The sequence below is a fragment of the Littorina saxatilis genome, linkage group LG2 (assembly GCF_037325665.1).
Source record: "Littorina saxatilis isolate snail1 linkage group LG2, US_GU_Lsax_2.0, whole genome shotgun sequence".
NCBI lineage: Eukaryota > Metazoa > Mollusca > Gastropoda > Littorinimorpha > Littorinidae > Littorina > Littorina saxatilis.
In genome coordinates, this window is record NC_090246.1 from 29,503,452 (window position 1) to 29,515,852 (window position 12,401).

The 12,401-nt window shown below is 41.4% G+C and overlaps 1 protein-coding gene across 2 annotated transcripts in view; it reads left to right on the plus strand.

Moving 5' to 3' along the window:
• LOC138958715 (serine/threonine-protein kinase ULK4-like) overlaps positions 1-12,401 on the plus strand; it is a 31,440-nt gene that overhangs the window by 3,991 nt on the left and 15,048 nt on the right. For both annotated transcript variants that reach the window (XM_070329964.1, XM_070329965.1), the window contains exons 6-20: positions 664-747; positions 997-1,075; positions 1,635-1,864; positions 2,263-2,341; positions 2,563-2,767; positions 3,268-3,334; positions 3,694-3,919; positions 6,200-6,278; positions 6,682-6,789; positions 7,279-7,365; positions 7,592-7,666; positions 8,170-8,256; positions 10,054-10,236; positions 11,032-11,159; positions 11,900-12,048. In XM_070329964.1, the coding sequence (XP_070186065.1) occupies positions 664-747; positions 997-1,075; positions 1,635-1,864; positions 2,263-2,341; positions 2,563-2,767; positions 3,268-3,334; positions 3,694-3,919; positions 6,200-6,278; positions 6,682-6,789; positions 7,279-7,365; positions 7,592-7,666; positions 8,170-8,256; positions 10,054-10,236; positions 11,032-11,159; positions 11,900-12,048 (1,866 nt within the window). The remainder of the gene's footprint in view (positions 1-663; positions 748-996; positions 1,076-1,634; positions 1,865-2,262; positions 2,342-2,562; positions 2,768-3,267; positions 3,335-3,693; positions 3,920-6,199; positions 6,279-6,681; positions 6,790-7,278; positions 7,366-7,591; positions 7,667-8,169; positions 8,257-10,053; positions 10,237-11,031; positions 11,160-11,899; positions 12,049-12,401) is intronic.

A 12,401-nucleotide genomic window follows, 5' to 3' on the forward strand; every position in this document is an offset into this window, starting at 1 on the left:
TAAAAATTTTTTTTTAAAAAATCCCTGCGCTTAGAACTGTACCCACGGAATACGCGCGATATAAGCCTCATTTTGATTGATTGATTGATCTAAATATACATAACAATGGCAAGTGAAAGTTGTGGGGAAAAAGTCTCCCGGTGCCTGGGAGAGTAAATAAGGGTAGCTCCGTTGGTAGAGCACCGGACTTGTGATCCATGGGTCATGGGTTCGAATCTAGGTCGGGGCGAACACAGGCGGGTCAACTTTATGTGCAGACTCAGAGGTGGTATCCATGTCCTACCCCCGGCCCCCTGACACCACTGTGGCATGTAAATTTAAGACCCCGGCCATTCTCCCAGAAGTGCAGGTGGCTGATTACACCTAAACACGCATGCACCTGGGTAGCACGACTCTTGTTGCTGCTGACGTTCCCCTGGGAGGATGAATTTTCCAGCAATTTGATAATAAAGTAATGAAAATAAAAAAAGAGTATAGAAGCATTGAAATGGACAAGCAACTTTCATTCTCACTTCTCTTTGCTTCATAGATTTATGTCAAATGTCTTGTCATGCAGGACTGTTCAAGAACTCTTGTAATCATATTCTATGCTTCATTTTCAAACAATTTTATTCTCAACTTTGTGTTGTGAGATATACCAGAGAAGATATTTATCTTTTTCAGGTCATCCGCCATTTCTGGGGGAAACATATGAAATTACAAAAGAGAAAGTGCTGAACAAAGAATTTCCCTTACCCAAAGTTAAAGGTAAGTGACTGTTTTGTGATTGATGTGTAGTAGTTATACTTTTTATTGACAATCCTTATACATGTATTCACCAAGACAATTTTGACTGAGCACTGAAGTTTTTTTTCTGTTTTTGTCGTTTATTGTATTGTATTGTATGGGGAGATTTATATAGCGCTTGACGTTCTCTAAGCGCTTTACATATTAATTTATACGTCTTTTCCTGATTCAGTTATCTCAGCAATACACTATGGCATTTGCTTTTTACAGGTTCTCGTTTGTCAGCAAAGCCTTCACCAGAATTCCTCAACATGTTGGAAAGTTTGTTAATGAAGGATTCAACACGCAGGTATGTGTTTGTTCTCATCAATATTTCTCACTCACAGTTGCGTTGCTCTCTTACAATTCATAAGAACTACACTCTTTTTCCATCAGACAGTCTGCGATGCTCTTTTAATGTTGATAGTCTAGTTAAATAAGGACTATCAACTTTTGTCTTTTGGTCATATTTATACAGTTTTATGAAGGCTTGTATCATTTACTGCAACTATACACTGTTTGTTGATGGTGGATTACCGTACTGATCTTGCTTACAGCATGATATTCCAAAGCTGCCTCCCTGAAAGCTTCCCAGTAACAAATGAAGTGAAATATTTTCTGAACTCTCTCTCTCTCTCTCTCTCTCTCTCTCTCTCTCTCTCTCTCTCTCTCTCTCTCTCTCTCTCTCTCTCTCTCTCTCTCTCTCTCTCTCTCTCTCTCTCTCTCTCAATGAGACAAAGGAATTTGTTACAGAGGTAAATGAAGATGTTAAAATTGTGCATGTTGTGCAACTGGTTTGAATATAAGTCTGTGACCTTAGCTCAATGAAGCATTCAGCATTCTCTCTCCCTCTGTCTCTCTCTTTGAAGGTTAACCTGGGCAGCCCTGGTAAAGCATCCCTTTTGGCAAGGGCGACTGTCTGAGCTGGCCAAGGAGTTTGAGGTGTCACAGGATGTAGGTGGCTCTTCAACGTCGGCCACAAGAAGCAGCATCTTTGAGAGTGCTGGGTCAGTTCTTGGCCGCATCAAGAGCGTGGAGATGCATCGGTCCATGGATAAATCCATGTCACGCCTGGATGTTGTGGATTCTGCACGGCCTTGTGAGTTTTGTAAAAGTGTGTGTGAGCGTGTGTAGGAGGAGAAAGAGAGGGTGATTGAGAGGGAAAGAGGGTGGCTGTTAGAGGGGGAGAGAGAGTTAGTTTGTGTGTGTGTGTATGTGTGTGTGTGTGTGTGTGTGTGTGTGTGTGTGTGTGTGTGTGTGTGTGTGAAGTATTTGTTTTATCTTGTTAAGTTGCTTTTGGGGATGCTGCACTTCTCTTCAGATATGAAGTTTTTGTGTGAATATTTTAAGCATGTGTTTGAATTTTTGCATTTAAAATGTGAAGAACCTTTGATTCTCTTTGAATATTCTCGTCCATGTTTGTGAGATTTGGATCACTATTGTGTTATATTATGTTTGTTGATTATATTGTTGTTTGCTTCCATGTCTTGTTTGCAGTGTCCACAATTGGTGAAGTGCTTCGTCCCAAAACAGCCCCTGGTCATGACACTGGTGGGAGCAGTCTCTTTACTCTAAGGTGAGATTATCTGCTGACACTTTTGAACGTTTTTTTCTTTCAGGTTCTGCTATTTGTTCTAAGATTGAGGGGGGGGGGGCTGAGATCATACATGGTTCAGACCTGTACGTCTGTATGCAAAATGTCAATGTATGGACACAAATAGTCCTAACAGTTAATTGCTGTCATTTTTTACATTTTCCTTAATTATAATATATATATATATGCATGTCGTTTGTTAGTGCTCGACCTCACACAGCTGTGCAACCAGATGAGAAAGTGACAACCCCTTACAGACAAGTGCAGTCACCCCTGACAACCAGAGAAGTCATTGGAATGACACAGGATGACACTGACAGTATTGACAGAAACGGCGACAATGAGGCCCTGAAGCTTGTGTTCCACGACAGCGATTTCACCACCTCTCAAATCATTGACAACCCCAAGGTACAGACGATTTTGTAGCTGAAGGTTGATTGAATACAGAATCTTACTCAAATGAGGCAGAGCGACATTTTAAGATCAGCAGAACAAAGGGACATAAGCGCTCAAAATGCTTATGACATGTACAAGAGTAAGTGAGACTTGTGCAGAACCACTCTCCTGGCACCTCAGAGATTAGCAAGCATTGAAATGAACATGCGACTTTCATCCCCAGTGTGTAAAGAAGTGTAACTTGTAGTTTAGTGTCAACGTTTGAACAAATGTGCTACGAGAGGTCTCCTCCAGATAAAGGACGCATTTTGTTGACCACGAAGGCATTGAAACAATACAAATATTTCTGTCATGAAAGGACACGTGCAGTATGGGAACACTTTTGGCTGGTCCCAAGGGTGTCCTGCCATAACAGGCGCCGTTGTGTACAAAATGCCTGCAGTTTGTTGTGTGTATGTGTTTTGTGTTTGTGTGTGTTGTTGTTTTCTTACTTTAAATGCTTTCTATTTCAGATTCAAAAACCTCCATCTGCTTCAACTAAGTATGATCCCAAGACACTGCCAGTGCCACCTTTTACAGGTACCCCTCTCTTAGTTTCTATCATAAGCTTGTGGCTTTATTGGTTTTGTTTCTGAATGTGATTAATAATTATATTGTTGAAGCATAAAAAGGCTGAAAAGACATTGGGGTGCATGCGACGATGCAGGGTGGTGGTTTCCAGACAGAATGCTATGTTTTCTTCCTCTTCTTCTGCGTTCATGGGCTGAAACTCTCACGTACACTTGTGGTGGTTGTTTTTTTTGCACGAGTGGGTTTTTACGTGTATGACCGTTTTTACCCCAATATTTAGGCAGCCATACGCCGCTATTGGGGGATTGCTATGTTTGTTCTTTTCTGTCATTGCCTATTTTACTCTTTCTTCTTCTTCTTGTTTTCAGTGGAAAAACTGAGCAGTATGCCGGACAAGGAGTTCATGAAGCACATGAAGGCTATCGTGGACAGCATAGGGTGTGGGGAAAAGGGCCCACCATCACAGCGACGTATCCAGCTTCTTAACTACGCTGCCTCAGTGGCTTCCAACAGCGCCTGCGCCACGGCTCTGGTCCACAGTAACGGTCTGGCTGTCATGGGGCACCAGGTTCGAGACTGCCAGCATCAGGAAGTGTAAGTGTGTGTTTGCTGCTATGGTGGAACATCCCGTTTGAGACCTAAACAAATCTGAAAAAAATCTGGTCTTAAAAGGGAGGGAGTCTTAACACTTTCGCGACGGGACACTGATAAATCAGTACCAGCGCTGACACGCCCATGGACGGGAAGCGCATTTTTCAGTACCAGCCATAGAGGGTACACGACTCGTGATTGCTTCCCGGTTTTTGAAGCTTGCAAATAAATTGAGTTGTTTCCCTTGATACACTTGGCGTCCCCTTCTGCCGTTTGCAAATCCGCCTGATTTGTGTGCGTTTTTGAGGAAAAAAAATGAATCAAAGGCGAGCCTTGTCTCGGGAGGAGATTCTCCGGATGTTGGACATAGAGGATCCCGTAGAGCATGATTCGGACGTATCGTTTTCGCCTCACGAAAGCGATACAAGCAGTGAAAGTGAGGAAGAAACAGTCCCGTTGTTGCTAGTACGAGTCGGCAAACTACACGTGGTTGGCGGTGATACTGCTAGACGAACATGTATCTCGGAATCGTGCAGGAGCTATGGGGGCGTGGCAGCACTGATAACAATGGATGGCTGGAGCCTTCAAATCCTTTTGGAATTGTTCATAGGTGTACAGTTGGTACTTTGTTGTGAAAATGTGACTTATATTCAATATGGATTACCTAGACATCATTTGGTGAGTGTTAGATCTACAGTTTTGTTTCATTTGAGTCAGGATGCTGTGAGTGAATGCGTGATTTGCTTGTTTTTTTCTTTGTACTGTCTCCATATTTCTGTGTACAATGTTAACAATATTTCAGCTAATTCATAGGTTTTACACCTTGTTTGGTTATAACATTATTTATAATACTTTCTGTTAAAAAATAACTTTTAAAAAAAGCAGTAGAAAATAAAACACACACAAAAAAACGTTAAAAAACACAAATTATCCCCCTTTCACCCCCCTTTCACCCCCCTTTGCTAAAACAAATCGCGTGACAAACTTATAAATAGCACGACTGAACTGGGCATCCATTTTTGAATTAGTACACAAAATTTGGTGGTGATTGGACTTAATTCAAGCTTGCTAGACAGATTTCTTTACAGTTACTGATTTTTGGGAAGTTTCTTGGTGGCAAGCTTGGGCAGGCAGGACGTAAACGCCGTGGCAGTGCTAGTCACAATAGTGTTAAAGGTGGTCGTCTACATTTTTATACCGAAATCGCCATTTGACAATTAAAATGCAGAGTTTATTATCTACAAATATCAACAATACACCCCCTTTCGATCAGGAAAGACGAAGCCAGTGTAGCCGTTTGAAAATTCATTGTAGTATTCCAGTGTAGTACTCATAGTAGGATATCCTTATTTGGAAAATGCCAAGCGCAAAACTCCTCTCAAATCCCGTGCATTTCGTGCGTTTAAAAAAAAAGCGTGGACAGCGCTCCAGTGTCAAACTGTTGCTGCACTTGTTTGGGCGTGGCTATAAGCATAGTGACATGAATTTGATTGGTCAGTATTTTTAGGCAAAGCACATGTTCTCAGCAAACAGAAAACAAAATATTGAAAGCGTGAGTCACGCTACCCAAAAATAAAATCTTTTTTTACATATATTTTGTTTTCTATAACTTTTTTCCCCATGGTTGATTCATCATCTGACATAACTTTTTAGCGAAATCTAACCATAAGATTATTGAAAAAAAGAAAAAATGTAGACGACCACCTTTAAGATTGAGGTCAATTTAAAGAGGTTATGAACAGAAAATCTGAAAAAAAGTCTTAAATTGTTGTTTAAAAGCAAAAAACAAACATAAAAAGGGGGGTTTACTGTAGAAGGAATAGCAACATGATGAATGTACTCATGTACATTTGACTGCTGATTGGGGGTTGTGAATTTAGAACAGGTTTCCTATGAGAAAGTGGCAATTCTGTGGAGTTTAGCTAGAATCTTCTTCAATATATATCAAGTATTTATAACTTCAAATGTCTTATATTTTCTTTTAACATGCATGTATGACAGTGACTAGTGATAAATATAACAACAATAGGACCATACAAAGAGTAAGTGTGGCTGGCCTTTTTATTTTTGTGGAACATTCCAAATAAATCAATCAATCAATGAAAACCTGAAAGACAGTGTCATATAAGCTTCCTTTGTGTTTAGATAAAAAGAACAAGAAAACACACCAGTAACCAGGTTAGGTAAGAATTTTCTTACAATAACAACTTTAACAAATAATTTTTGTTAATAATTTTGTTCTTTTTACAAAATAACAACTTCCTTTGTGTTTCTGATTTACAGGAGAATCAAGCTGGGCAGAGTGATTGGTCTGTCTGCTCATTTCACTGATTCACTGGATGATAGCATCAATGTCTCAGAGGTAAAATATGTTTCAGAAGAACAGCCCAAATGATGTGCTAGATTATTTTCTGTTTCTCTTCTGTTTTAATTTTCCAGTTTGGGCTGACTTAATTGATGTGTTGTAATCTTGGTAAGTTTGGGGCTGTGTATTTGTGGAGATTTAACCAGGCAAGCCACTTTTATTTCATGTTATCTTTTGGTTTGTTTCTTGTTGCACCATGCCTATTTATATAGAGTAATACAGGTCTTCTTTTACTCATATAGTGGTGTTGCCAGTGATTGGAACAGATCATGTGAAGATTGCAACTCTTGTGCACATATGATGCACCAAACTAATGTAAACAGCAGCGAATAATTTAACCTGATAATAGAGATATGGTTTCTGAGCCCATCTTAATTTTCATAGCATTTGTTTTCTGCAGCCCTTGTCTCTTGTGACGGAAGTGTTCAGGGAGAACGTGAAGAACAGCAAACTGAAGCAAGGACTACTACCTGCTGTAGGGGAGATGCTGTGTCTGGTGGCTGCCCAGGTAAGCTGCACACTAATTAACTTTGAAAAACATAAGAAATGGTAACAAAAATTAAAAATTGATTGCTTCAATGTCTATTTTATCATGTTAGACATTTAGAAGGCAGACAGTGCAGTTATGATTTTCAACAAAATTGCAGTGTTTAACATGTCCCAAAGCAGGGATATATCCTAAATAATGTTTATAGTCAAGCAGGAGCAGTTCTGAATTAGTTTTGACTTCTCAGTGTGCTCAGAGGAGAAATGTCCTTCAAATGCCTCGGTTTTACGAGAAGTTGGAGAATATTAATTTTACTTAAACAAATGTTTGTTTTGCAAGACAATAGAAATCAAACACAGGAAATGTTCTAGATACATCTAATGCCTCTCATTATTTGGGCGTAGTCTACTTCACGAAGCTGGCTGCACGAAGCTTTGGCGCTAAATGTTTGGTAAAAATATTTCAGGCTCAGTGAAGGACAGCCTCAACAAACTTTCTTTTTGTGTTTAGGAGGCGAAGCGGGGAGAAGGGCCAGTTGAAAACTGGGCGGTATCTTCCATGGTGTACACCATCATCACTCGCAGCTGTCGAGATTCTGTGAGTTGATGTTTTAAGTTTCATCGTAATAGAATGACCTATTTTAGTGATGTATTGCTGGCTTATCAGGTTTTAAAGTGTTGTGAAGATCTGTGTGAACTTTGATGCTGCTGCTGCTTACCTGAATCTTTTAAATCATTCATATTCAGATTGGAAAGTGTGTTGGGAAGTGGAAGCTCCTGTTATTCAGCCGTTGTATAACAGGGTTTTGTGCTTCTTGTTACAGGAAGATTCGGTACTGAATCATATTGCGGCCAAAATCATTGAGACGTTGACCACCACAAGAGGACCCCATGCTGAGGTGAGCTGTTTTACTGCAGTGATAGGGAAAAACTGACAAACACACGCACACACACAGAGTGTTGTTCCCATGCCTTGGTCTTCAGTCATCGACACATATTTTTGGAGGATCTGACGCATTGGTCTGACCATCCAATACTAGTTTTGACATGTAGTAAGTGTTCTGACAGTTTGCCTACCAAGCGGACAAAGCCAAGACCTATGCATATTTTGAACCCAGGTCTAGCTATCTTTTCCTTCCCTGAGGCTGCGAACAGCGCGCTGCACACACACACACACACACGCACGCATGCACGCACACACACACACAAACATACACACACACACAAACACACACACACACACACACACACACACACACACAAAACTGAACAAACAAGCAACCAAAAAAAGCATTGAGGTGATGCATACAAATGTAATACTTGAAGTGGGTGATTTTGACATATTTTTGCACAATCTGTTGACCCAAATGTTGATCTTTCTTATTTGCAATCATTATTTCAGAAATTCCTTACAAATGAGATTGGCCAAGGGCTGTGGTATATCTACAAACACTCCACAATGGACTCACTGAGGAGTACAGCACTGTCTGTATGTATTTCTTACCTTATTATGTGCACAATTTTGTGAGATGGTTATTTCAGGTTTGCTTCTTGAACAAATCTTGGAAGTTTTCTTGTTCAGCCAAACCATTTGTTAAAATCACAGATTCAAAACATGCTAGGTTTTGAGATTTAATAGTTTGAAAAGCAGTGTCTGTATGCACATTCAAGCAGAACTACTAGACTTACCGTACTTTCCGGGTCATAAGGCGCGACTTTTTTCCTCGAGTTCGACCCCTGCGTCTTGTATAACGAAGCGTCTAATCCGTGTATGAAATACGAAAAAAATCAAAGAGACCGCCTGAGTACCAGTCAAACAACTTGTGATAATGCATGGTTCAGCTACTAGGTACTGCCCTGGCCAAGTTTCCTCGAGCTCTCAAGCCACCCAGCTATCACAATGCCTGCCTTTGATCTGGCCGCACACACAGAGCACACATAATTATTTCCACTCTGTTAAACTCGGTCACTGACCGGTCACTGACCCGGTGCAGGAAGTATTTCCTCTCTCAGATATGACAGGGGAACCACCTCTCATGGCAAAAACTGGGTCATTGACCCCTGGGAAGAAGGTCGTGTCTATAAACAAGGCCACCCAGCTATCACAATGTCTTTGATCTCCCCGCACACAGAGTTCGACTCTGTTAAACTCGGTCACTGGCCGGTCACTGACCCCGAAGCAGGAAGTGTTTCCTCTCTCAGATATGACAGGAACCACCATCTAATGGCAAAAACTGGGTCATTGATCCCTGGGAAGAAGGTCGTGTCTGTAAACAATGGACCCGGCTTTGATCTCGCCGGCTTATTTTCATTACCAGTATACTTTTTCAATATTGGTGCGCCCTATCGGCCCCCTGCGTCCAATGGGTGACTGGATTACAAATTGTTTTAAAAAGAAGGGGGTGCGTCTTAGATAACGAAGCGCCTTGTCACCCGGAAAGTACGGTACTTTTTCTGATTCTGTTCTTCAAGTTTCTATGCAGAATCACATGGTAGAGTTGGTTATTGTTGCAGAATGTGTTCAAAGTGATAAAGACAAAACAGACATTGTGTTTTCAAGTCTAGATTATCCTTGCTTAGCCAATCTGAATGTCAGAACTCGTTGTAAGCAGTGGGGTTAATGGGCAGGTCCGTATCTCAGTTGGTAGCATGCTGGCTGTGTAACCAGATCCTCACTATGGGTGTGGGTTGGAACCCAGGTTCGTCGAGAATCTGTTTTGTATTTCCCAGAGTCAGCATTCAATGCAGAATCCAAGTGGACAGAATCACACCAAATGCATGCGCAAAGAGCCATACGCACGTTAAAGATCCTGAATTTCCAGCAAAGGTCTAAGGATACACAGATACCTAGCATGCACACCCTTGAAGGCGGCCTCATGCTACCCATATGGCAGGCTACAAAAAATCTGGTGTACCATGCAAAGTTCTAACCATAATGTGACACTAAAGTAATAAGCTCAGCAACACAGAAGAATAAAAATGCGTTTGAAGTGAAAAAGACACCGCAGACATTGCTGTTTATGGCTGAATCTAGAGTGTTTTTGCTGAACTCATCCATGTTTCAGAATGCATTGTAAGCAGTGGGGGCTAACGTGAACATTGTGTTTTCAGGCTGAATCTAGAGTGTTTTTGCTGAACTCATCCATGTTTCAGAATGCATTGTAAGCAGTGGGGGATAACGTGAACATTGTGTTTTCAGGCTGAATCTAGAGTGTTTTTGCTGAACTCGTCCATGTTTCAGAACGCCTTGTAAGCAGTGGGGCTAACGTGAAAATTGTGTTTTCAGGCGCTGTGCAGAGTGACGTGGCAGAGCCCCTCAGTGTTCCAGAACGTGCTGGAAGTGATGGGGTTGACAGTGGTGTGTCAGGCACTGACCCAGGGCATCACACGTGTCCAGCAAGCTGTGGTCACCATGTTTGGAACACTTGTGTCCACCACTGTCCACCTGTCTAGGCTGATACAGGATAAGGTAAGAGTTGGCAAGAGTTTGATTCCTGGTGTACATGTGAAGGATGTGTTTGGGAGATACAATGGTTACACCAGCAGCTGTATTAAACTTGCTAGGGGCGGGGATATAGCTCAGTTGGTAGCGCGCTGGATTTGTATTCAGTTGGCCGCTGTCAGCGTGAGTTCGATCCCAGGTTCGGCGGAAATTTATTTCAGAGTCAACTTTGTGTGCAGACTCTCTTCGGTGTCCGAACTCCCCCCCGTGTACACTACATTGGGTGTGCACGTTAAAGATCCCACGATTGACAAAAGGGTCTTTCCTGGCAAAATTGCTTAGGCACAGTTAATAATTGTCTACCTATACCCGTGTGACTTGGAATAATAGGCCGTGAAAGGTAAATATGCGCCGAAATGGCTGCAATTACTGGCCGTATAAAATTTCATCTCACACGGCATCACTGCAGAGCGCCGAGAACTGTACCCACGGAATATGCGCGATATAAGCCTCATTGATTGATTGATTGATAGTTCGCTTGTTGTAGACAGAAACAGTTAAAAAACAACCCACTCTTTATGAAGGCAGTTGCTATAGTCAGATTTGTTCATTACTATTATATATGCTTGAGATGGCACAGATCTTCTATGGTTTAGCTGTAAACTAAGGGAAGATAATATTTGCACTGTTTTCTAGGATAATATGAACACCATATCCCGAATTACAAAGCAACCTTTTTAAAACCATTACATCATAGATGAGACATCAGAAATGTTACCATTGTCTTCCGTGTCACAATCTTTCTGCTTTAATGCCTTCAAGGATTTCCTGCTGAAATTGATTCGACTGTTGGACAGTCCTTCAGTCATCATTCGTGGCAAGGCCTTTGTCGTCATCCATCAGCTTGTGTGTCGCAACACCGACATGCTGCTTCATGCCTGCCAGAACAGGTACACAAGGCTCTTTGTGTTAAATCAGTTTCACTTTCTCAGTACAGTGGAACCCCACTTAAAGACACCCAATTTAAGACTTCCTCGATCCCTTTTAAGACCTAGTTATCTCAGACTTTCTGTTAATAACCTCTGTAAATTTACCCCCATTTTAAGACTCCCTCCTTTTTAAGACCTGATTTTCTCAGACTTTCTGTTCATAACCTCTGTAAATTTACCCCCATTTTAAGACTCCCTCCTTTTTAAGACCTGATTTTCTCAGATTTTTGAGGTCTTTAAAGGGGGGTTCCACTGTGTCTCATTGCTCTCCTTGCAGCTACTTTCCACCCCCTCAGGTGGGAAATAGGTGAACATTGACTGTAAATCTGCAGTCTCACAAAATAGGCAGAGGTTGACAAAGCAGAACAATTAGCAATAAAGTAGAGAAAAATGAAATTAAGTAAAGGAAAAAAGAAATTAAGCAAACAGGTTTGGACATAATTTTTATTCCGTTCATAGGCTGCATTTACATATCTGATTTAATTTTTTTTACCAGTGTTATTCTCAGACACTTTAGTTTGTTTTAGAAGTAACATCAAAACTTTAAAAAAAAATTGATGTGCAGGCTTGAATAACAAAGCGACATCAACACCAAGAGACAGCAGTAGGTGGGAGATGATACTCTGCCTTTGTCTGGTTATGATCCTACATTGTCTAATGTGAAGTAGATTGCAGCTGAAACTGAATGCATCTGTTCACAGACTGGTGATGTACATGGAGCGCGACAGTCGGCACAGCACTCCCCGGGGAGCGCGTACACCCAGTCAGGAGCAGGCAGCCATGGAGTACCTGGGCAACTGTCTGCACCTTCTGGTCACTGGCATTGTGGCCCAGGTCCCAGTCATCCTGCGTAAGTGTTAAAGATTTCGGGATGGGTTTCTTCTTCTTGTGGATCACACGTCTATATTGTCAGCCCGGACAGCGAGACAAATGTTACTGTCTTCTCCAGGTCCTCCTTTCCTCCGTACAGCTGGCAGCGGAGGGAGACTGCAGTTGGCCACACGGTTTTCCTTAAGCTTTTTAAGATGGGGCATCTCTGATGGGGTTGAATCAGGAATTAGACCAAGATAACAATGACCATGTACTCACCAGAAACAAACAGCAAACACGAAAGAATCAATTACGTTATTTAATTGCTCTGTGTTGCTGTTTGTTTCTGCTGAATACATTTTCAATGTTATCTTGGTCTAGTTCTTCTTACCT